This window comes from Spodoptera frugiperda, chromosome 23, assembly GCF_023101765.2.
Source record: "Spodoptera frugiperda isolate SF20-4 chromosome 23, AGI-APGP_CSIRO_Sfru_2.0, whole genome shotgun sequence".
Lineage (NCBI taxonomy): Eukaryota > Metazoa > Arthropoda > Insecta > Lepidoptera > Noctuidae > Spodoptera > Spodoptera frugiperda.
This window is the reverse complement of record NC_064234.1, coordinates 14,451,043-14,475,544: the sequence shown is the minus strand read 5'-3', so window position 1 is coordinate 14,475,544 and position 24,502 is coordinate 14,451,043. Positions and strand designations below refer to the sequence as shown.

General features: G+C 39.6%; 2 protein-coding genes and 1 non-coding gene across 4 annotated transcripts; 2 read left to right on the top strand and 1 right to left on the bottom strand.

Moving 5' to 3' along the window:
• Positions 1 to 18: 18 nt before the first annotated feature.
• On the top strand, positions 19 to 2,966 carry LOC118267335 (ester hydrolase C11orf54 homolog). 2 transcript variants are annotated; one of them, XM_050703091.1, is made up of 8 exons: positions 19 to 112; positions 725 to 804; positions 894 to 992; positions 1,488 to 1,663; positions 1,743 to 1,922; positions 2,018 to 2,117; positions 2,222 to 2,388; positions 2,570 to 2,966. In XM_050703091.1, exons 2-8 carry the CDS (start codon positions 726 to 728, stop codon positions 2,741 to 2,743), a joined length of 975 nt encoding a protein of 324 aa, XP_050559048.1. In that variant the 5' UTR covers positions 19 to 112; position 725; the 3' UTR covers positions 2,744 to 2,966. The 2 variants fall into 2 exon arrangements, with proteins under 2 accessions (XP_050559048.1, XP_035437163.1); XM_035581270.2 differs by having other exon boundaries at positions 71 to 229.
• A 380-nt stretch (positions 2,967 to 3,346) lies between these two features.
• Positions 3,347 to 9,441, bottom strand: LOC118267334 (E3 ubiquitin-protein ligase rififylin). The gene is made up of 7 exons (XM_035581269.2): positions 8,977 to 9,441; positions 8,247 to 8,444; positions 7,324 to 7,422; positions 6,978 to 7,139; positions 6,546 to 6,839; positions 6,215 to 6,397; positions 3,347 to 6,142 (listed from the first exon to the last, which is right to left on the bottom strand). The coding sequence occupies exons 1-7, from the start codon at positions 9,239 to 9,241 to the stop codon at positions 5,967 to 5,969; spliced, it is 1,377 nt and encodes a 458-aa protein (XP_035437162.1). The 5' UTR covers positions 9,242 to 9,441; the 3' UTR covers positions 3,347 to 5,966.
• A 2,827-nt stretch (positions 9,442 to 12,268) lies between these two features.
• Trnas-uga (transfer RNA serine (anticodon UGA)) lies at positions 12,269 to 12,350 on the top strand. Its single transcript has one exon. It is a non-coding gene; the product is annotated as a tRNA-Ser (tRNA).
• Positions 12,351 to 24,502: the final 12,152 nt, after the last annotated feature.

The following is a 24,502-nucleotide window of genomic DNA, read 5'->3' as shown; positions in this document are numbered from 1 at the left end:
TCCGCGCCAGTCGCACGCCGCGCACGCCGGCCTCTACCGCGCCGTCCGGAGGTCACTGCAGGTCATCGGCCACCAATAGCCCGGCAGTTCGTCCCCCACACTACTCCGCAACGTACGTACAACATACAGTAGTAACATATAGCTGTTAGGTTAGCGCCATGCAGTCACACACATTGTTGACGTGCGTGTTTGTTGTGGCGGTGAACGCGGCGACCTTGAACACGCCGAGGTGAGTAAAAGCAATGGCTCGTAAACCAACTGTCACACTGACACCTACTTACTACTGCTGTTACTACTACCGACTTCTATTGAATCCGTAAGCTACTTTAGCTACTTCAAAATATTGTCTCGGAATTCCTTAAAAATGTAGGTAATGTACAAGAAGTATTTAAAAATAGCTGTTTAATGAATTGCAGCTGTTATTACTTCTTATTGTCTGATATATCGATTGTGACGCACCCGCCGGATAAGACTGCAATAAGTACCTAGATGTACCTGTAAATGTAACTGGTTGACGGATTTAACGTGATTCATCATATACTCACTACATGAAGTATCGATTTCAAATGAAATTAAATAGCAACCAATTGAGGTAAGTTAGGTAACTATCAACAAACATTACTTTGGCGTTAATCAGTTCAGTTTGCAATACTGAAGTACCCACATAAATATATTATGATACCTAATAAATGATAGAGATAAAATGAATTAGTTGATGTTCCAGCATGACGTCGGTCGACTACAGTAAGGTTCCCATCAAGGAGAAGCCTTTATTCCAGCCTCCGCTACAGGAGATCGCGGATGGTGAGTTGGTCAATTTGCTTCCTAACCACACTTTGGTTAACTTCCGACTTGTATATGAATATTGTAATACGGATCATGTTTGATGGCAGTGCTGTCCGTGGGGTTGACCAGCACGTTCGAGACAGTCAGCGTGTCAGTAGCCGACACTCCAGACCTCACCCAGTCGCCGTACAACCTCATTACACCAGGTAATAACATTTAACAATGTTCAACAAATGCTGGATTATCACTCTTCCAGTCTAGTTATTGGCGCCCATATACATAATATAACTATTATAACAATTACATAATATTGACCTATTAATATTGTTGTTCCAAGTCTCAGCTCATATCTCAAGTAAATACATGATAACTGAGACAATAATTTGTTATCTATCAGATGAGTTGACTTCTGAATTTTATTAGTTATTTCAGCGCAGATATAAACTTGAACGAAAACATAAAACCGAATACGAAACTACAGATAACAACTTACTTAGTTATAAAAATAATATCATTTGCCTTTATCTTAATGATCTGCATTTTATAATTGAATTCTCTCAATTGATCTCAATCTAAAATCCGTGGATTTATTTACAAAAACTTCAATTAATGCCAAAAACCGATCTTAATCCAACCGATTTTAGATTGAGATCGGTCATTAATTTTGGCCGTAAGACGAGTTTAACTTTATCATATTCTAGGTCTGACGGGCAATGCCAAGCTCGTGGAGATCGGTGGCCCGCCATACTTGTTGCCGCTGGTGCAGCGCGACAAGGTATACGACCTGGCGGCACTCGCGCGACACTTCAACAGCGACCCCGCGCTGCTGGCCGGCGCAGGCGCAGGGCCCTGGCCACACATCGGAGTCAACTGCGAGGTCTGAAGAATCATCTGACTTTTCTTCAAAACACGACCGTATAACATACACGTTTTGCTTTATATTTTATTGTTTCTAGGGTATCATAAATTTGAGCATCCACAACGGTTCCGTAGAGCAAGGTACTCGCATCGTGTCTGTAGAACCAGTGGGGGCGGCCAAGGGCACGAGCGGCTACCTGCAGCGGCGGCTGCCCAACACAGAGACTAGGACCGCGCTGCTGGGGAACTATTTATTCAGTGAGGGAAAGCCGGGCAAGGTTTGTGTCTCTTCCCTCAGTGGAAGATAAACAACAGTATAAACCTGTTTGCATTTTGTTTATATAAATCGTTTTCTTTACTTACGTGATTTCAGGTAATTAAAGTAGTAGCAAAGAAACGCATCGGGCCATCCAACTTCATTACCGCCATCAGGGAGACGCTCAAAAACCACTATGGTGATGATAAAATTGTCGGTTAGTAAGAAATGCTTAATGTTTTATTTAAAATATGCAAGATAATGCCTGAATAATAAACCGAATTATCTTACAAAGTGTTTAGAATTAGTTTTCTCTGTCAGGTCTGGGTGGCTTGTTCATGCTTCGCGCTGGCAAGGTGAAGTTCCACGTGATGCCTGACTTCTCCAGCAGTGCGCTGTGCACGGACGCTGACGTGGACAACTGGCTGCACTTCTTCGAGATGCGCGCGCCCATCACACACGTCGGCACTCTCGTCACGGGAGACCATGTCAGTCGACCTCAACTGTTTTTTTATCTTACATTTATATAACTTTGTATTCACAATGCCCAATCTCTATAATCTGTAAAAGGCAGCGCACTCACAACTCCTTTAGTATTGCGGGTGTTTGTGGGCGGCGCCATATCGTGTGTGAGACATAAGTTCACGTTTCATGTTGAATTGTGTCCAGGGCCTGGACCTCCGCGTGCAGCACTTCCACGGGTTCAGTGAGCACGGCGACGGCGGCCACTACCACTACGACACCACGCCCGACGACGTGCACTACGAGGGATACTTCGCGCTCGCGGCATCCATCATACGCGTGGACGCGCCCGAGGAGACCCACGCAGTGGGCCGAGACTAACCCAATATTATACTATAGTAGGAACAAGACGATTCTGGACAAATAGATGAAAAATAATTTTATCTGTTATACCTTTATGGTTGAAATTCCAATGTCAGATGGAGATTATAATTATTATGGCAACTGTTCTCCTTTTCCAAACAAACCAATTGGTCACCTATTTAAATAGATTGTTGTAGAATTGCATTTTTATTGCTCAATAAATTACTATTTATGTATTGTATTTATTTAATTACTCATTCGTCGCTACTGCCTGGGGCAATTGTATCTAAGTCATGCGTTGCATATTTAAATTACAAGTGTTAAGTTTCATTCCAATTCGATAAGAGCTTGTATGCAACGAAATCTTATATTCTTGACGTTTACCTCTTTTAACAATTTTTGCTTTATGCTCCATTCCATTCAATTCATTCAGTAAATATTTCCTACTCTCTAATAGACCTCTTACTATTTTACGAAACCTTTAGTACTTCGGAATCAATATGATGTATTCATTGAAACCCAAATCCCGTTGTAAGGTTCCACATGTATAGTGAAGGGATATTGCACCATATAGTAGTATCTCGGGGTAAAGGTGTGAGTAAAGGCAATAAAATTATAATAAAGGCTTTACCGTGTATTCAACTTATCTATTGTGTTACAATTTTATTGAAAATATTCATATTTACACGGAACTTCGTTTATAGTATTTCCAGAAAGTTTCATCGTATGATACAAGACCTGCCACTACACAGTATATCTCTAGGGAAATATGTTGTTGTTACAAGAGACGTTTAATTAAACAGAACACATCGCTTGCTGTCGCGTCGTGGCATGTGTTGGACATCCTTATGTATTAGAAGAAATAAGCAAAAGGTGAGATTGAATTTACAAACTATACACGATTGCGTTGAAATTAATATAACGCGTTGTTTGTAGTTACCTAAATACAGTAATCAAGAAACCTATTTACACAAAGACGACAGTTCTCAGCTATTTCCTATACCCTGTAATTAATTACGTTATTTTTTAATTTACCAAGTCACAACCAGAAACATCAATTTATTAAAGTAGATATAGGTAGGAAGTTAATACCTACTCGTTTAATATTTAAGCGCAATAAGACGTGCGATAATTAACAGCTGCTATTTGTAAGAAAATTTGATAAAAGTCTCTCACTTTTGAGAAAATGGAAATGAGAAAAGCTAACGAGAATTTGGCTAATAGTCGACTCCAGATTGTAGCTTGTGTTCTGTATTAGAATAAGGACAATATATGTGAGCGGGTGTCCACTGCAGTTAATTTAATATGCGACAGGTGACACCACTCACGACTGGTGCTATTTTACCTGAACTTGAGATATACACATTTAGGGAGTTTCATGTTTGTAAGGAATTTATGCGAGACACGTGTTGTACCATACGAATGAAGACTCTCGTCGTAGTTAGTGGGCTAAAACTAAAGTATATATACCGGTACGTCGTATATTATATATACACATAACTGAAGCTGGAGACTCGATATCTCATATAGCAGGCACCCACACGAGTGCCAGCATACATATCATCGTTCCACATAATTATTGGCGACGTGTATATACACGTCACTAGACGAGGTGTAAATATATCGACCACGAGTATGTCATTCAAGTAGGGGAACGTTCCAAAGATACATGGCGCTGATTATAGTACATGTACTTAAATAATACAACGAAACATAAACAATATTTCATGGACCTCAGTCATACAGTTACACCATTACCGAGTCCGGAGTCGGATCCAGCATGTCACTAAACCTTTTAGGCAATATATATTTTTTTTAATATTAAATTATAAAAACAAACAATTACTTGAATAAAATATTGAATACGAATAATGATTTGGACCACGAGGTCGTGTGAACAATATCGTCCGACATAGTATACGAATATGGACATAATACAACATAATGCTTGTGACATTGTTCGACACTGGATCACGAACGTGCGGCTCACCGCAGGAATCACTCGAAGCATTACACAGCCCGCGTTTCCTATCTCACTAATAACAATATAATAATAAATAAAACTAAACAGTACGCCACTATAGTTAGCAGGGACCTCCGGCAGAAGATCAGATTTGTTTACACGACACGAGGTCACAGATGGGAGAGACGGTCGAGCCTGCATGTTGTGAGTTGATCGATGGAATGGCCAGATTATGATGGAATTTAGCTGGCCAGAACGTGATTGTAAATTATCTGTTGTAAGATACAATATGAGATGTGACTGCGTAACACAATCGAGCCAATCCAACAGTCGGCTCACAACATGTAAATTGACTATTTACATGCCAACTATAGCCGAGTTTTGTATAAACAATTTTGAGCTAATTCTAACCAATTTTACAATTTTTTACACCTAACTACAGCTGCGAACGCTCAATAAATGATAAATATCTTCAGTAGTGACTTTGACTTATTGTCTGAACAGTCTGCCCTGTTAGTTCGTTAAGTTGCGATGTACTACTATAACAAATACAATAACATAATGTAATATGTTCGCAAATGTGGACTATGAAACTATGAATACATTTAGACTTTCATCTATCAATATATCGTGAGGATCGAGTGCACAGTATGCGTTTCATGACTACACCATACTGCACTACGTTCGGAACTTTACATTGATAATATAGTTCATTGAGTTACTTCATAAATAGTAAATCACGGTACATATCAAAACACGATCGATTGTGTTGCAGCTACAACGGCCAGAGCGACAATTTTAATATACATAACAACAGTTTACATTTGTAGAAAACTGGTAAAAATATTAACAGTTACAATATTTACAAGTTCAGTTCTGTACTTTTGGCATAGCGTGCGACGTGCGGCGCACCGTGCAACACGACTATGTTTGTTTGATGGTCGGCGCCCGAGTTACTCGGGCACGGCAGACCATTACATATCATCGTACAAACTACAACAGTTTCTCTACTGCAGCGAAACTCTCGCTCCAATAGTAGTCAGCGCTAGTATTGGTTTGCAACAAAGCACCATTTACTGTTCTACGCCATCGCTATGTGGATCCTAAACCTACGTGTCGTCGGGAATATAAACAGCAAGCATATTGTGGAGATCTCTTATTCATGCAAATCACGACCATGGCAATTTTAGTTACGTGATAACGTATTATGGTTTCATGGAAGGATAATTGTAACGTCTCTATTCTATATCCGACATCAAGCAACGCGACAACGAGGGCTCAGGAGCGGAAGAAGCGCACGGCGCGCACGACGTACTGGCGGCAGATGGGGCACTCGGCGAGCTGCTTGGCGCAGCTGGTGCAGGCCGCGATGTGCCCGCACTCCAGCAGCACGCACTCCAGCGGCGCCGCCATGCAGATCTTGCAGCACTCCTCCGCCGGCAGCTTGTCCACGTCTGCAACACGCGCAACGTCACTACCCGCCACCAACCGCGCGCCCCGCGCCGCCCGCGCCCCCGGGTACTCACCGTCGCAGTACTGTGCGTGGTTCCTCCACAGGGTCTTGGCGCGCTCCAGCAGGTCCTTCCTCTCGAGGCAGCCCCTGTACTCCACGCGATTGCGCACCAGCAGTTCCTTCAGCTGCTTCACGTTCAGCACGTCTAGATCCGACGGCCGCTTGAATTGTTCTAAACTTATATGTTTAGGTGTACCTGCCCAAAACCATATTGTCAGCTATATTTTAGTTCGTACATAATTAGTATTACGTAATACCTAAGAGATTAACAATATAAATGTGTTGTCAAAGTGTGAAGATGTCAAAGAAGCTGGAGAAATATGGCACTGAGTGCTGGCACATACCGTGGCCGCTGTGCGAGTCCCGGTCGAGTAGCGGCGCGTCGTGCAGACTGACGGAGTCGTGCGCGCGCGCCGCGGGCGGCCGCAGCTCCAGCTCGGACGCGGCGCGCTCCACCTCTCGCTCCTCGGGCTCCGCTCGGTGGGCAGCTGGTCGCTCTGTGCTTCGCTCCGCCCTTTGTTCGGTTGGTCGTTCCGTCTTCCGCGCAGTTGCCCGTTCCCCGGGCCGCTCCGGTTCCCGCTCCCCAGCACTAGCACGCCGCTGGAAGCTGGCCGACGTACTCAGCAACACCTCCGAGTCTGGCTCAACATCAATATCATTATTTTGTAGAAAAGCTTTTCTGCTATTCTATTGCCAAGTTCCTGTTTAGTGAAACAGTTATAATTCGATGTCATGACCTCAACAAGATAATCAGAAAAAAGATTCACAAAAAGTACCGTTCGGCAAGGGATCGGCAGGTCGGTTGACAAACTCCCAGCCAGTGTCGTCCAGGTCTTCGATTTCAAAGCAGTCGGCGGTGTCGACGCGCGCGCTCTCCGCGGACACGCTGCGGGACACTGACGACTCTGGCACGGGTACACAAATGTCGGGCTCTCCACCTGCACGGGACACTTCTTGGTTTAAACAAATATACACATATTATACTACAACATAATTTATTCTAATGAAGTATAGTCAATGAATCAAATAACAATAGTAAATAATTCAGCTTGAAATATCTAATGTAAAGCTAAGTGTAAATATTTTATACAGGTACGGTACATAGAATATAGTTTTCAATACCTGGTGTAGTTGTAAATCGTTCTCCTTGTGGCCTCTGGCGGTTGGAAGGAACTTCACCAGTTATGTTATTGTGCACATGAGCAGAGTTGAAGCAATTGCCTGTAATATTCATTCACAAATATTTTACAATTCAATTTTTATATAAATTATTCATTAGTGAAATATAATATACCTATATATTCATAAATTAATATGGCTGAGTGCCTGAAAATTTGAATATGACCTGCTGAATCTGAGAAAAAATGCATGTATTATCTACATTTTTTGAATATTTTTTTCAGTTTGTTTTACTCATTATCATTCTTTTGTCCTCAGGTAGTACACAAACAAACATCTATGATCCGATATGAATATAAATCCATAAAATGACTCTCTGAATGTATGGCTAAGTGCAAGTTTTGAGAACAGCTGAACTGATTTTTTTGGTGGGTTTTTCATAATTTGGAGCAGGATATATAGAAAAAATAAAAGAAAATATTATGTCATTCCAAACAGGATAAGTAGAGGTGGTGTGAGTTTTGCACAAAATACCCCATTTATAAGTTGGAAAGTAATATCCAACAAGCTCAGACATAGAGCATTAAAAACATAATTTATGAAACAGTAGATAACATGATTAGTTAATCATGATATCTTTTTAGATAATATTTTATTCTAGAATTACTTTCATGACTCAGCTGGATCGTATTTGTAAAACATTGATAATAACAATGTGGTGACAATAATAATGCCATGTAATGGATGATCCCTCACCTAGTTAATTCTGGTAAAATACAGGTTTACTTAATTTACAAAAAGATCCTGTACAATGTATAAAATCTTGGAAAAAATTAATGTGTGTGTAATCTTTTGACAAAGTTCTAGAATATCTTCACTTTGCAGACAGACAATGTAATTAATGCAAAATAAGATATACAACTAACTGGCACATCCTCTAGTGGCGGGCTGTGCTGCTGGCTGCTGGTTGTTGCGGATGTCAAATGCTGAGTTGATGAAGTCATTGATGTTGCTTGTAAATCCTTTCAGTGAGCTGAAGGGGCTGGGACCGGTGCGCGAGCCCCGGCGTCTGTATGCAGTGCTGTTCACGTGTGACACACACAAGTTCAGCAACTCCTCCTTTTCTGTATATTGACATGTCATTAGTTTGCAGGCTGTCGTGGATCATAATGTATAGATTATGTTTTACATTATTGTGGTAGTTTCAAATACATTTTTTACAATGGCATAGGATTGAGTAACTAATCATTGTCCATTGCATGGACCTGGAATTTTCCAACACTAGGTTGAGTTGAGGACTCCCAACGTTTGTGGTGGTTTGTGTAGAAATCAAGCAAGTAGTTGGGCGAAGTGAAGGACGTAGGTAATATATCTAAATCAATATTTACTTTTCTTTATCTAATTATTATAAATTGCAGTATTTTAGTCATAATCTGACTTAGTTTAATTTAATCGTAGCTTAGAGCACTAAATACCTATCTAGCAGCTTAGGCAGGGTTAAAGACCCAGTCTACTGGGCCAGTGAGAATTCTGAGGACTAGCTAGTAACATACCAACTGGTAAAGTTAAGTGACTACAATTTCTTATTGGATTTGTTTTCATCAGCTTACTGTAGTCTGTAACTAGTGCGGGTTATAGAGCTCCAGGAAGACATACCAACGCAGCCCCTGGTGGAGACATTCTGTCGTTGTAAGAAGCACTGTACGTCGCGCACTTTCAAATGGGATATAGCCTGTTTGGTGAGCGGACGGGTGGACAGCACCCGGCAGGGCGCGCACATGGCGCCGCCGCCTCGCCGCAAGCAGCTGCTGCAGTAGAACCTCTCGCACTCGCTGCATGCTCGCTTACGCTTGAACATGCTGAACTGCACGGCGCAGCTTTCGCAAGGCATTTTACAACACCCGCGTCCCTCCACTACCATCTATCATATTCTGCGCAACACACTCCACTGCAGCAACTGCGTCACATACACATCACACAGTCACACGGTCACTGTTGTATTTACTATTTTTTTTGTTATAAAGATTAATAAACATTTGATATTTTTATAACGTACTATTTATGTAAAAAACCAAAACATATGAATGACACACCTGCCATCATGAAAACAACGTTCCGTTACACTCCGACGCAGACTTTGATTGGACTTTACATAAGTAATATTTTCAAATGACTTCGTTTATTAACAAATAAAATAATTAATTTATAGTAATCTAATGCATAATATATAAGAGCTCAATAATTTAAACATCTATTTTAAAAGTAAAATGGTTGTAAAATTTAGTTTCTATGGAATGTTTTAGATATTTAGAATGCTTGTAAAGAATCACGAACATTTTCTTTTTACGTTATTTCATGACGCAGATATACATCTGATTATAGAGCCTGAAATACGTACCTACCTAAGAAAATCCCAGTTGAAATTGTTATCATTAATAAGTGTATACGATAAGACTGGAGTGGTGTTCTACTTAACTGTAATATTATTACAATTGTACATTAAATGCCACTAATTTAAGTTGTACCCACTTTGCCAACAATTATTATGATAAGTCGGAGAGTAAATGCCTTTCTACTTGTCATATTAAAATTCGGAAAAGACGAAGACAAAAAATTATGTTTTTGAATAGGTTTGGAGCACGATGTAAAAATCATTAAACAAACAGCATCAATTCAGTAGGTAATAATAACAAAACCGCAGATTAAGTTGCTGTTATTACCACCGGAAATGCTAATGCTAATTATACTTTTTCTGTGACTTTTTGCTAGATGAAAATCCGACTGCTTTATTCTTCCTAATACCTATAAAATTGCGTAGTCACCGTAGGCCATGTACCTATACACCAGTACAACAGCAATACAAGAGGCATCGCGATTGCATTGCGGACATGTATGCAACTGTTCAATACCTATAACTTCAATTATTGCCTTAACTACATCTATAAAAATGTGGTATTTAATTTAAGTACAAGTATACTTTTCAGCAGTTATGGCCTGAAAATACCTATAATTTAAAATTGTTGTATTTTTGTCGTATCTTGAAGTACCTACTATTATATTTTTAATGTAGACAGGCATTACACCTATTATAAGGAAAGGGAATGTTGTGCACTTTTGGTACACATTAAAAGGAATATGTAGGTACGCACGCAAAGAGAGACGAGGGCGCCTAATGTGCACACAGTTCGCCATTCGAAGCTAAAACGTGTGAAATATGAAACAAACACAAGTGCAGAGTGCACTGAGTTGGGCTTTACTACTGAACCTAGTTCTTGCGAGATGTTCGACGAAATTCGGGGTCGTTTGTTCGAAATACTAAATGTTTTGTTTATTTGGCGTCTTGTTTAATTCATGTAATTAATAATTTTCAGTAAACTACGTTTAAAAGACCGACTTTAACCTCTTCTTTTTGAAGTCGTTTAATATACCGAATATACGAATTATAAATCTGCTCCTAAGTGTAACAAATACTTTTCCATATTAAAATCGGTTCAGCCAATTGTGAGATAATCGCGCACAAACATACACGCATACATGCAGGTGAAACTAAGAACACCCCTTTTTTTGAAGTCGGTTAAAAATGTTATCTTATATGTGATTAAATTGGAATAAATGCTTTGACTTTATTGGAAGCTTGTTTCTCATCATTCTTAAATTACCCAGTGCATGTCAATTAATTAATTTATGTAGATTACAAGTAGGAAGTTATCTTGAAATCCGTAGAAATAACAGTTTGGTAACCCTGCAAGTCAGTGGAGTGCACCCTCTGAGTAGCGCGAAACAAATGCATCGGCGAGTACACTCGGTGAGTCAGCAGTCAGCACCACTTGGCTTTACACTGCACCGTGTACTGTATAACTGTACGCCTGGCACATTGTCAAATGTTGCTAGCGCAGGCGCCTGCAATAATAACGAGTGCAATTTACCACATTTGTACATCTTGCCGTATAATGTTCTCTACCAATGTAGAGACATGTAAAAATATGATTAAAATACGATAAAAATGTTATGAAGATAGTTATTTAGATAAGAATGTTATGTTACATAATCGAATTACGTAACTAGTATTACGAAAATGCCGTAGAATGGTGGTTCGTACTGGCTAATAAAAGAGAAAAAAAAAACGATTCTGTCTACCCACGCTTATTGCTACACCAAGCTCTTGTTCTTTAATTACCGAAGTACTTATTTGTGTTGTGACAAAGTATAACAGTACAAAAGGAGCAGCTTTCAATGGAAAACAAAAGCAAGAAATTAGGGGCGGAGTCCTGTAACAAGAATCCCTCTGCTCGATAAATTAAAACTCTCACAAATTGATGTAAAATCAATAAGGGGTGCGAACAATTCTCAAGTTTTTACGGAGGAAGCAATAATTTTTCACAAGTTTCAGTTATAACCTCCCCTCCCCCGTCCTAACGCAAGTTAGACATCAAATAATTATACGTACACAGATGTAGGTATAGGTATATTTACTTCAACGATACTTTACTAAAATTTGTGCTGATTTTTTACGTTATTGTGCATTGTGACGTCAATCAACTTCACTTATTAAGTAGAAATTATTATATGTATAGTGGACAATACTTGTCTTTTGACGTAATTAAGTACTTGTCCTCGATAATTTTATTTCGTTAGTTTTTGTACTAAAAACTAGTACCAAACCTTGGATAATAAAAATGTTTTAGAAATTAAGTACCTAAGTAATTATTGTTACCTACAATAATTAACGTTACCTGGGTATATTGGCAATAGCTAATTATAATATATTTTGTATAATAATTTGATAAGGTTAAAAATGTCAGGCAGTAATGCGCGTGCGATTTATAAAGTTACATTAATAATATAATTCAACTACTTTATAAACGTGATTTAAACAAAATAAAAATGTTTATACTCTGTAACCAACGGTATATAGAATCTAATTTACAATTTCACGACTTTTATCACAGCTGAGGTGTCCGAGTGGTTAAGGAGTTGGACTTGAAATCCAATGGGTTCTACCCGCGCAGGTTCGAATCCTGTCCTCAGCGATTCTTTTTGTTCGTTATTTTATTTTGGTTTTTTATTTCGCGTTTTTTTATTTGGTGGTTTTTAGATATAGATAAATTAATTAAATGAAATATTATTTATTATTGATTTTATTTAAAAATAGTAGCTTTGTTTTTTATGAGTATATAATAATTATTTCGTCTAGGTTTAAAATAAAACAATACGATAAATTACCTTAGATTTAATTTATTTTTAAATGTATGCTATTTTTTTAATGTTCAGTTAATTGTTATCAGTACAGAGATAATAAATCATAGTCTAGTAATATAATAATTATCATCACAGTCATAATATTGTCTGCTTTATCAGTTTCGTATACCGCGGAGTAATACAACTATTAGATAACGATTAGGTATTTCAGTTTCGTTACATCATCGTGCATCGTTTAAATATTAAAAAACATTCATTTTAATATTACACGTGTTTTAACAGAACTACTGCATAGTATTGATGCTTATTTACTTTAATTCATAAAATATGAGAAATTGTTAATCAGTTCAAGAGCTTGCTTCACGCACACAGGCCCACAAACTTGTATATATATATTATACTATACATATTTTCTAGAAACATCTAGTCTATCAATATTCCGTTCAAATAGGCTGTAACTTGTCTAGAATATATTACACCTGATAGGCGGTTAGATATTTTAACCTACAAATATGTTTATTTGGTTTCCTAGAAGTAATAAATCTGTGCGTTGAGTGAGTCAACTGTTTGTGGAATCAGTGAGTGGAGCCCAGTGTAAGTGGCAGTCGGTGGTCGGTGTAATTGTACCATGATGTATCATGTGGCTTTGGACATCGGTCTGGTGACGCAGGTATACGCGCAGCGGGTATTTTCAAGACGATGTTAACTGAACCAATAATAACACATAATGTCAACATTTATACTACATCGATGTCTCACTTCATGAATGGTACTAGGATATTTTTTTTAAACGTTGCCCCACACTAGGATTTCCTCCTGTGTCGTGGGTGCGTTTACAAACATACAAGTTCACATACACTCCACACCCAGACTCGAAACAACAATTTGTGGATCACACAAAGAGTTGTTCCGTGCGGGAATCGAACCCGCTACCCGTTGCGCGGCAGCCAGTTGCCCAGCCACCGCACCAACCGTGCAGTCAATTGGTAGCTAGGTTTGACCAGTCCTAAGGGTTTTGACTTATCTGATATAAGTTTGTAGTATGTACGACTTTGACACTAGAACTACAAAGTTGGATGCTTGTGGCGTTCTACAGACAGAGCTAGTGTTGACGACAAACGTCGTCAAGAAGCATTCCTCACAGCACACCACTAGAGTTTTCCTCGGTTGTTGACCTCACAAAACTGGAAATTGAGGAAAAGGAAATATACAAGTTGCTGATAGAGAAATGCAAAAATGTATTCTAATTCCTAGACGTAAAAAACGTTTTCATACGAAAGTTACGAAGTAGATGTTGAGCCTACCCTGGGTTATTCTAATCTATACTATGTCGCTTTAAGTTAAGGTTTACTTTTACTGAAGCGGCGTCGCTTAGCAGGAAGTAGGTTAAGCACAAGTTATTTTTCACAGTTCTTTCGCGAAGTAGTGAGCGGCTGGAGTGCGGATTGAGACTGGGAATAAGTTTACTATACCTACCTAATGTGCGGGTTCCAATGGATTGTAGATGTTTGTAGATTAATACTAACTTTTTAAATTTTCTACTTTAGGGTCTGTAGGTGTACCGTCTACAACTCGTGGTCAAGAGCACGACGTGGCTATTCATGGTGACCTCCATTGTGTGATGGCGATGCACCGGCACATACACACATTACTGCAAAATAGACAAATTGTCATTGTTTAGCAAGGTATGCACTCGCCGGGTATACACTCGCCTCCCGCCTGTGCTGACTAATGTTATCAAAATAATGATTACGATAAATTACTAATAAAGTACGATGACGCAATATAATGCTAAGATTAATGTAGGTTTTTGTAAATTACGGCATTTCCATTTACAGGAAATAAAACTCAACTAACATTTTATTTCAACATATTCTTGTTTACGTCATTAACAGTGATGATTACTGATGTTTAAGTGCTAAACTCATAGATCCTCACCCTACATCGCTAATTTTTGGAGGAGCGAGGTTTAACAGTAAACATTAGGTATCTGTGTGTCATGTGTCATGATGAAATATGCAGAGCATTGGTGGCACAGGCCACATGACCCATGGTACCATGAACCCTGTCATCTGACACCGTCGCCTCGCAGTGATGGATGGCAGCCGCTCGTGGGCGCCCCACCTCGTGCTCCACGCGTGTAGATTGCACATTATGTATCATTCATCTATCAAAACAACATGGAGTTGTCTTGTATGGTGATTAAGTTACGCCTACATATATAGGGTAAGGGAATATAGAAGTGCCTACTAGGAAAAAATCAGATAATAAAGCAATTTTAGTGAATTTATTATAAGGTAAATTGAAGGCTTTATATTTTTAAAACCCCGTTGCCCGATTCTAAGATTTTTTCCTGTTTGTATTTTTAGAAATATAAATATATATACAATTTCACATACATAAAAGTAACGTACAAGTAACGAGTTCGATTCCTGCATGGGCAAAGAGTTGCTCCGTGCAGGATGTCGATGTATTGGCAGCAGGTTGAGTGAATATTTTCGGCAGCAGGAGCGGCAGGCGCTGGGCGGCCGCGGCCTGATCGATACAGCCTCGTGGACCGTAACCAGCGCTCCACGCACCGCTCAGTAGATCCACTGTACACCGTCGCTTCTAGATGTTTTACTAACACTTCATCGATGAAATTCTTATTTTATCATACCAACTATTTTGACATTTGGTTTATTAATTCAAAAAAGCTGCGTATAAAAATATTACGTTGAGGAATGTGGTATAACTTGTGCATATTTATCAAATATTTTATTAATTTCGTAAGTTCAAGCTATAAACATTATGTAGACATATGGGAATGTTTTATTTTAGATATTTTATTTTAGTTTAACGGGTTTGACTAGGTGCAATGGTCATGGACATTAGTACGAGTATATTGTTAATTAATTAGGTACTAGATATATGTACATCTGATTAAAATTAACATCTTACTATTTTGGAAGTTTTTTATCCTGTTTATATCAGTATCATCATCATCATCACCATTGGCATATTATTATCTTTAACCGCAGACAAGGAACTGTGTAACGTTTACACAGACTGTTTACACTGTAATCAGTCTATCGATGGGGATGTTCTTATGATACGAAGCTATATTTCACAAGGTGTGATCAGTGTGCGGTGGAAGGCGGAGTGACGTCATGTCGTCGTCAATATGTCGGATACGTTCCGTGGCCACTGGCCAGTGACATAACTGTTTGTCCTAACTATGTTGACCTCAGGACATTGCACAATGTCGCCAATTCGCGGCGCGTCATCCAAACCAGTCTATTAACAACTCATAATGTGACGCTGTCGGGGTTTCCATATAAATAATGAATATTTAAATTTTATTTCGATATAAAAAATGTTTACAATCATGTCTGCAAATTCTTGAGAAGAATAAGGTTTAATAGTTTGTTTACCTAATTTATTGCTTTTTACTCGCAAACGACTAGTCATATGTGGGTATACTAAAAACTAAACTCCAGGTATATATTTCTTTAGAAAATCACAGTAAAGTAGGTTCGTGGTCTTGTCTCACAGACGCTTAAAATTTAATACAAAATCACTCCTTTTAAACCTTGAGTTATTTATGACTACATGCTAGCTTTTTCCCGTGGGATATAAACTATCCTATGTGTTATTCCAGACCATAATCTAGCTCTGTTTCAAATTGCATCTCGATCCCTTTAGCCGTTTTGAAGTGATTGAGTAACAAACATACACATAAACTCACGAACTTTGGCATTTATAATATTAGTGAGATTTGTAAGAGTGTTTGTTTAAACTTGTGCTACTGGTCTCGTGTCCCACTGCAGGCGCTACGGTAGGCACCCGCCTCACCTAGTGGAGTAACACGTGCCGAGTGACCTGACTCCATCAGAGTTACTTTGAAAACATATCACACATACATTAGAATACTAAATTATTTCATACAACTTATGTGTTGTATAAATGCTTAACTTTCAACTGATCGTTTCTTAACAGTATGTGAATTTTGCTGACGACGGTTAAATTTTCAATATTTTTATAATGTAGGAGAAGTTAAAAATAAAAATGTGTGGGAAATAGGTTTTAAACCGGGTAGGGTAAAGAAAAAATATTGTTTTCCTATTTATTTTACCGTAGCATTGAATCACAAAGTTATCACTTTATTTGAATCAGCGAAGTCGAGTCACCAGCGCGAGCGGTCGTGTTAATACCTCCTTGATTCAACGACCTCCTCCGTCATCATAAATGTAACAAACTGCATGGAGGTAAAAAGTATAAGAGGCTTTATGTACCGTTGTCAGCGCCAAGACTCCGGGAGCCCAATAAAGCGTAAAAATAAAGCAATTAAGCCGCGGGACGTTTTTACGAGCGGCCGGGATAGCGTGCGTCACTGTAAGGTTCATTACACACGCGCCATTATTATTTTTGGACGAAAATATTTGCGGAAAATTCCTCCTTTATTATGAACACGCCTGACTCACTAAAAGCCTAAAAGTGTTGAAATATGTATGTACAAGTAAGTAGACGTGACTTAACTAAATACCCATTTTGAATAGTGAATAGCTCGCTTATGAAATACTATACATCATTTGATTTTGATCAAATCAGTGTACCTTAATGCTAAATGTTTCAGTCTCGATCACTGAGGAGCAACTAGCACGCCACACGACTAGTGCAGCTCCGCTACAGGTATGCACGTGTCCTTAAGCTGCGTTCAGTGTTCAGCATGACGAGGGTGGAATAAAACGTACTGTTACATTTAGCGAGTCGTCGTTACCGTCGCGGTGTCGGCCGGCCCGGACCGGCCCGCGGACGGCGCCGGCGACGACACAACCAGTTCCCGAGTAACACATTATGTTAATACCCAGTTACATACATGTCGCCGGGCAGTGAGAACACCAACCACTTGTCACCTTGTATAGTTAAGGCACTAGTTAGGCTAGCACGGGACGCACAGCACGCACGGGATCTCTACGTTACCGACATTATTATGTTAGCTGTGGCTACATGATTGTAGTTTGTGCAATTTATTCAAATGCTTTTCTTTAAAAAGCAGGGTAGTTATGGTATGGCAGATTAGAGAGCTTTACGAGTATCGTCAAGTCATGGTCTTATCGCAAGTTTATTGGTATGTATATCCATTTAACTTATAAGACTATGCTTGACGAGAGAGATTTAAATGGGGGCTGATGTTTAGAAAACCATCCCGGGACATGTAACGTGTGTACTGTAGTACGTAGCACCGTACATGCTATACGCGCCGGCCCGCGGTGCGCTGGCTCGGCGCCAACACTCGCGCCGCACTCAGCTTGCTTCCAACTTGTATTGCTGTACGTTCTACAGTAACAGCAGCTAAAAGAGTAGAGGAAAGTGTTAACTACTTTTTCCTGCTTCAATGATATTTTCAATTCTGTGATAGTTTCTTCAAGTTGTTGGACTTCAATGTTGCGGTATTTCATTGCTCGCCCGCTGTTGCAGCAGATTCTTACCCACAGGGCGGGAGAACTTGACACAAAATAAGATACAAATACTAAGTACTCAGCGATAATAAATACTGTGACTGTGACACTTATTAACAAACTTGATGTTGACACAATTTATTGTTCAAATTGGACGAGCTACTAATTAGCTCCAGTTTCAGACGAGCTGACCTCGTTTTTAATTTTTGCGTTTAAGTGTAAAAGTTTTCTATTAATTGAGTTCGTTACTTCGGTGACTGAACAAAGAGTCTTGGAATTATTTATAACCTGTGGAAACGATCGGGAGGGTACGCATTGGTACACATCTATCAGTATCGTTTAAATGTTTAGCGAGTTCACCAATTGTGAGAATAATTATTTTCAGAGTACTTTTGTAAGAGTAAAATCATTAATTAATAAAATTACAGAGTAATACTATGTTCATTTTATAAAAAGTACCAAACAATCGCTTTATTTATTAATGTTCCTGCCATGTCACCTTATGTTATAAGGACAGTGATCGCTATGGAAATTGTTAAATGTCGAACCTATTGATTGCGATTGGCGCCATCATTAATTCAAGTAATGTTCAAATGATGTCTTAAAATCATTTGTTCATTGAGACCAACTAAAAACGTATTTTTTCTTACTTTGAGACATGATATGACATGTCTCCCTAACTTTTATACGATGATAATACGTAAGTCAGAGAGATGGTGATCTCAGTTTGAGGACAAACAATCTAATTTTCCATTGCTGACCTCAAACTAGGCGATATAGTTACTATGTGCCAATCTCCCTCGTATACAGGGTAAGTGTGGCTCAGGCAGGCTGCGAACTCCGTCCCGGTAATTGAGTTGTAAGCCTCTCGTCCGGAATCTCACCGGTCAATATTGTATAGTCGTTGCAAGTTGCTACTCAGAACTTTATGAATTTATTCCGATTACAATTTATTTTTAACATAAAATATTGTCATCTCGAAAGCTACGATTGGATTTTAATTAGAAATTATCGTATGAGCGAAGAGAATATTATTGCACTGTTCGACAAACTTATTCTTTAAACAACTTTTTCATCAACAAGTTACATCGGACGCCGGGTACTCGTGATGTCAGGAGTGATGCGTGTGCGCATATCTTTGCAACACGCACGCATCCTTCTATTGTTCTCGATAGTGCGTCAACAGACAGACTGACAATCATTGTGTCACCTGGCAAATATTTGAGGCCCACCGCAGAGGATGATACATTTCATGTCAAGCTGCGCACAGTCACCGGCATTATGTCATGATCTAAAGAGCAGTCAAGGACCGGCGTCTGCGCATCGTGCAGAGCCTACTAATATAGGGATACTCAATAGTTTCCGTCACTAACAATATTTATTTAAGCGGTTTATTTATTATTAGGTTCTTAGTAATACTGAGTGAGTGCCTCAACTGTTTTATATTTTGTTGATAAATAATACATGTGTGACGTTTGTGTGTTAACATTTTCAGATTCAATATTTATTTATAACATAAGATTTATGTAAAACTGGCTCCTGCCAGCGGGTTTGCCTGCCTTCCGGGAGAATAAAAAGTGGCTTATGTGTTATCCAGACCATAATCTACCACTGTTCCAATTTTTTGCCGTTTTGACAACGGCTCGATCGCGGCGGATCGACACAACAAACATACAAACTTTCGCTATTATAATATTAGTAGGATTATATGTACAGAAAAGGAAAAAATAGTGAATGAAATTTTAATAGAAATACACACTTCTGTTTTAAATATAAACTAAAATATATAATGTAGGTTGCTAGATGTGCGAGTGCAAACTCAGCGTGACGTAGGTAGCGGACCTGGCGGAACACGACACCATTACCGAATCGCATCCACTGACGCTGCAGTCCTGCACGTGCATGCTCCACTGACACGGAGCTGACATTTGTGCTTAGATTCATAAAATATGCGCAATAATTTATTTTTTTATTGTAGAATAACTTAAACTTATTAAGTAAACCAATACTAAAATATGTCTCAACTCCATTTTGATATTAACTATTTATATTGTAGAAGGTAGCAAAGCAAAGCAATACTTGCGATTATTCGAATAAAAATCCCATCAAATGTTTTTGCTGCGGCATATAACGTGATAAAATATCGTATCGTTCCGGCTGGGCGGGCGGCGCTGGGCGGGCGGCGCTGGGCGGGCGCGCGCCCGAGCGCACTCAATTTCCACCGGCCGCGCGCGCCGCAGCCTTCACGCATATTATGCACAGCCTAGCGCATGCCGGGAATATCTGCCTGAAATAGATGTACAGCCTGAACAACCCGCCGACCGGTCAATTTTTATGACGTTGATCTGAACGTGGTAAAATAATGACAATGTTTTATAAAATGAATGAAAATACACAAGTATTGTTTGCGGTTTTATTGCTCAGATCTCCATTTGGTAATTGATTACTGTACAACTTAACATGAATCAGTAAAGATTAAAAACTTGTGTATGTATGATGTGTCATGTGTCGGCCAGACGTGATAGGTCTCGTACGAAACTACGCAGCCTGGAGATAGGCAATCAATACAGGTCCGGCGAGACACCCGGGACAGTATGTCACCACACGCTGGCTGGTGCGGCGTGAGTACTGCTCACCTTGTGAAGGTTGTCGCCCACCAGCGCGACGTTGTGTACAATGTACCGCGCCCCGCGGCCCACGGTGACAGACGACCTTTGTAACTTTCAGGCTTTATCTAGATTAATAGTACTCACACTCTCCACTGTCACCCACTGTGTTAATGTTAAGAATTATTGTTCCAAAAATATTTGTTATATATGAAAAAAAAAACGGACTTCCAAAATGTAATTTTACTGTTTGAAATACATATTTTTCTTTAAACTAAATAAATGAGTTGTTTTCCTTTCTCCACTGTGTTGCAGTACTGTGTCAGCGCAGTGAGCGCGCTCTAACAATGCATTGTTCGACATCCCTTTCAACCAAAACATCTGATCAATTGCGGATTATTTCCTTTAAAATAAACACCAGAACGAGCAATTAAACAACATTGTATTTTTTTCAAGTAGGACAGAAAATATTTCTCAATCTCTTTCCTCATAATTTTACGTTTGATGGAAACGCTTTTGATCTAAACAATTTAAATACAGCGCTGTTCAGTTACCACAAAATCATAAAAATAAAACTAAAAAAAAAAACAACCTGGATACGTAACCCTGCGCTCCAGGACGAATTACACTGAGTGCTACGATAAGCTACGTTGATTTGCTACGGCGCGCTACGCCATGCTACGCCATACTACGCCGTGCTACGGTGGAATAATTGTAGCTAATTACAAGACTTTTATAAAAAAATACTGCTAGTTGAGCTTAAGACCAGTGAGTGTAGATTATAGACTCCTTTTAATTAAAATAAGTCTTTGGCGATTCCTTCAGAAACTAAATAAGAGGTGGACGTGTCGTGATTTACAAAACAATTTAAGTTTTCAATGAGTTGAAAAAAGTATTATACTTTTGTTTATATTTTCATGAAGTTTTATAATAATAGTAGTAACAGTAAGCGAGCTATCGTAAACATCTTTCAGAAACAGTTTTCAATATCAACGAAATTTCTTTAGCCAAGTGTTGACTTTTTCAATACAGGCTGTGTTTGATAAATGGTGAAATTTATGAATACAAGATCCCGTTAATGAGCCTTTCATATAAAAGTACGCAGTCACGTTTTTTAGTTGGCAAAGTGCGGCATCACGGTGCGTTCGGGTTTCAAGCAATATTACTAAAAGAATCTTGGAGCTTGTTCTTTTATTTTCGGCTTGAAATGACCTTAAGAGCTTATCGCGGAGGATAAAGGCTTTAAAAATGTTGGATTACTTGGATCATCGTATTATTGATGTTTCGGTGCGATCCGAGCATTGAATCGCTATAGAATATACATTTTTTATATGTTCTTGTTACAAGGTGGTGAGTTTTTATAACAAGAGTAGTGACGGCGGCACGTGTCGCACGAGATCACTCGATATAAACAGGTGTGAAGTGCTCAGTGCTCAGACACAATTATCTCACAATGTAAACAATTACTAATCATCGCAGTCCTCGCTAATAGTCGGCCATATTAAATATAGTTTTTCTCTCAGACATGTTCCGAGTAGTTCCAAGTTATCCTCAACAAGTGTTCACAAAACCTCAGTTTCGCAAGATTATTCTTAGAACAGCGAGCAGCGAGGGTTCAAAGAATGAGATGCCTTTGTTTGCGAACAACATTATCGCTGGCACTAATATCTCCGCGCTCTGTGCGAGGGATTTTGTGTTTCCGCTCCGAGGCATTCCTGAAGGTTTACGTAATAAGCTGTAGACCATAGACCTGTAGCTCGGGAACGGACCACCCCGCCGTTATCAGTGCTGGACCGTGCTATCTGGTTTGGAGATAAATAATTTGTTTTACTCCCATGAGTAAAACCATTTGCTTAGTTATTTTATCTACACATTTAGATATATTTCAAAGAAGCTAAGTATTTGGTATTTAACATTTTTATAACATTACTGTTTTATCGACCATTGATTTTGGGGCACCAGTACAACTACCGAGTTAAGAGTATTGAGTTTGATCCTTGGGACAGCAAATTTATCTTTGTGTTGAATGTTATCTGCTTAATACTAAGTAGTGCGTAATGTAATTGACTTGGGAGATTGTGGCCATAAATAAGATGTAATTACTTCATTGACACGGAACACGTCACGGCCGCGGCTGCGCCTGCGCCGGTCTGACGATGACAGTTAGTTGCGTGCGCCACGCAACGCGTCGCCAGCGTGCTCACGCGCAATGCATTTGTTTGTCAACAGTGACTACAAGGAGAGTTAGTTGTGCAAGTAAACTTCTTACACTAATACAATTACAATAAATACTCCTTGAGTCGTCGTACAAACAATGAGTGGCACCAGTAGTAGCAGCGACTGTAATCTATTTTATTATTGACGCTGACTGTACCATGCACACGGAGTGGCGTTCTGGCCCATTGGGCGGCACGCCTGACTGCGCGTGCGCGTCTCCCACTACGTATGACATGCGAGTACGAGCTGTGGACTGACATTGATGCGATTACCGAAAACAGTATTTACATGTTATACACATGTCTCTATTTTTATATCAATAAATATTCACATTGATCGGGTGTTCGTGCCAAGCGAGCGGTTTCAGATCTGATTCCCGAATGGGGAATATTTAGATAACTTGTTAACTTATCGGAAATCAGTTATAAATTATCACTAAAATTTAAATGTTGACCTGTGTAATTAGTAATGGATTTCTCTCCTTTATTTTTAGTGCAGAACTGGCAAAATGAGTATTATTCACAATGTGTACCTCTGCTCAACATTTTAATGACGAGTTATTGGAATGTGAAGTAAATATAAATGTAGTTATTGTATTGCGTAATGATGTCCGCGTTGTGTCCAAGTTTCGTTTACTTCAAACATCATTACAGAATAAAATGCAATTAACTCGACGTGTGTGTATGTTGTCTAGTATCTGACAGTAACAGTACTCAACTGTGATGTCGACCGTCTGCATAAGTTATGATTTAACAATAATAGGAAGGAAGCCATTATTGATTCGAGGGGAGGGACTGACTCTCGGATCCCAATACATTAAAATTTCTATTACTGTTCCCTACTTTGTAGTTATCTAGCAAAAATGGTGGACTAGGGCGGGTTCAGGTAACCGAGTAGAATTCATTGTGAACTTGACACCAGTACCACTCTCCCGCAGTTTTGGAACAACATAGAGTACATAATGTTTGTGGGCCTCATACACGTGAGGGCTTAACTTTCTTCCTCCTCCCAATGTGCAGGGCATTGGCAAGCATAATGTTGAGGCTCCCGGCGAGTAGTTAGTGCCGGTAACTTTAATTGCTGTAACAAGTTGTTAACTAGCTTTGAATGCATTATAACTCCAGCCATGTGAACGATAAACCGATTTCATGGTAGTTACGATAAAACATAAAGTAGGCTGCAGCCGCGGCGGGCAACACGAGTAGTAGCCGCGTTACAGCCGACCAGTGGAGTGCAGTAGTCGGCGGTGCTGTGCGGGCGGCGGCACGGCGCGGCGTGGCCGTGGCGTGGCGCGGCGGCGGGCGTCGCTGGGCGCGCGTGCCTGCCGCCGCCGCCACCCACACCACTCGCGTCCTAACCCTCGCCGCGGACGGACGGCATGGCGGCCGCGCGCTGAACGCCATTACGAATACGTGTCTGTGCTGTGAAACATAACACGCTCGATCTACCTCCAGTCGCGACCGCCGACAACAACATGACCCGGTGAGTACTCTGCTGCTCCTGCTTGGCCGCGAGCCTCACTTTTCTCCATACTTTCCATTTTACCTCGAGCCGGTGTTTTCCCTCCGGAAAATTGTAATAACAGACATCCTCGGAGATTAGTTTTGATTTATTGAATGATCAGATCGGCTTTATTTCGCCTGCGGTAGTACAATCAGTGGATGGCCAGCTCCAATGTATTGTGTGTATTGTATTGTATCGACTAAATATTTGTTTTAG

Coding starts and splice junctions, on each gene's coding strand:
- LOC118267335 (XM_035581270.2), top strand. CDS start 159: ATGCAGTCACACACATTGTTGACGTGCGTGTTTGTTGTGGCGGTGAAC. Junction 230..724: donor GCGACCTTGAACACGCCGAG/GTGAGTAAAAGC, acceptor TTGATGTTCCAG/CATGACGTCGGTCGACTACA. Junction 2,118..2,221: donor TGGTGATGATAAAATTGTCG/GTTAGTAAGAAA, acceptor TTTCTCTGTCAG/GTCTGGGTGGCTTGTTCATG.
- LOC118267334 (XM_035581269.2), bottom strand. CDS start 9,241: ATGGTAGTGGAGGGACGCGGGTGTTGTAAAATGCCTTGCGAAAGCTGC. Junction 6,840..6,977: donor TGCCGATCCCTTGCCGAACG/GTACTTTTTGTG, acceptor ATGTTGAGCCAG/ACTCGGAGGTGTTGCTGAGT. Junction 6,143..6,214: donor CCACGCACAGTACTGCGACG/GTGAGTACCCGG, acceptor CGCGTGTTGCAG/ACGTGGACAAGCTGCCGGCG.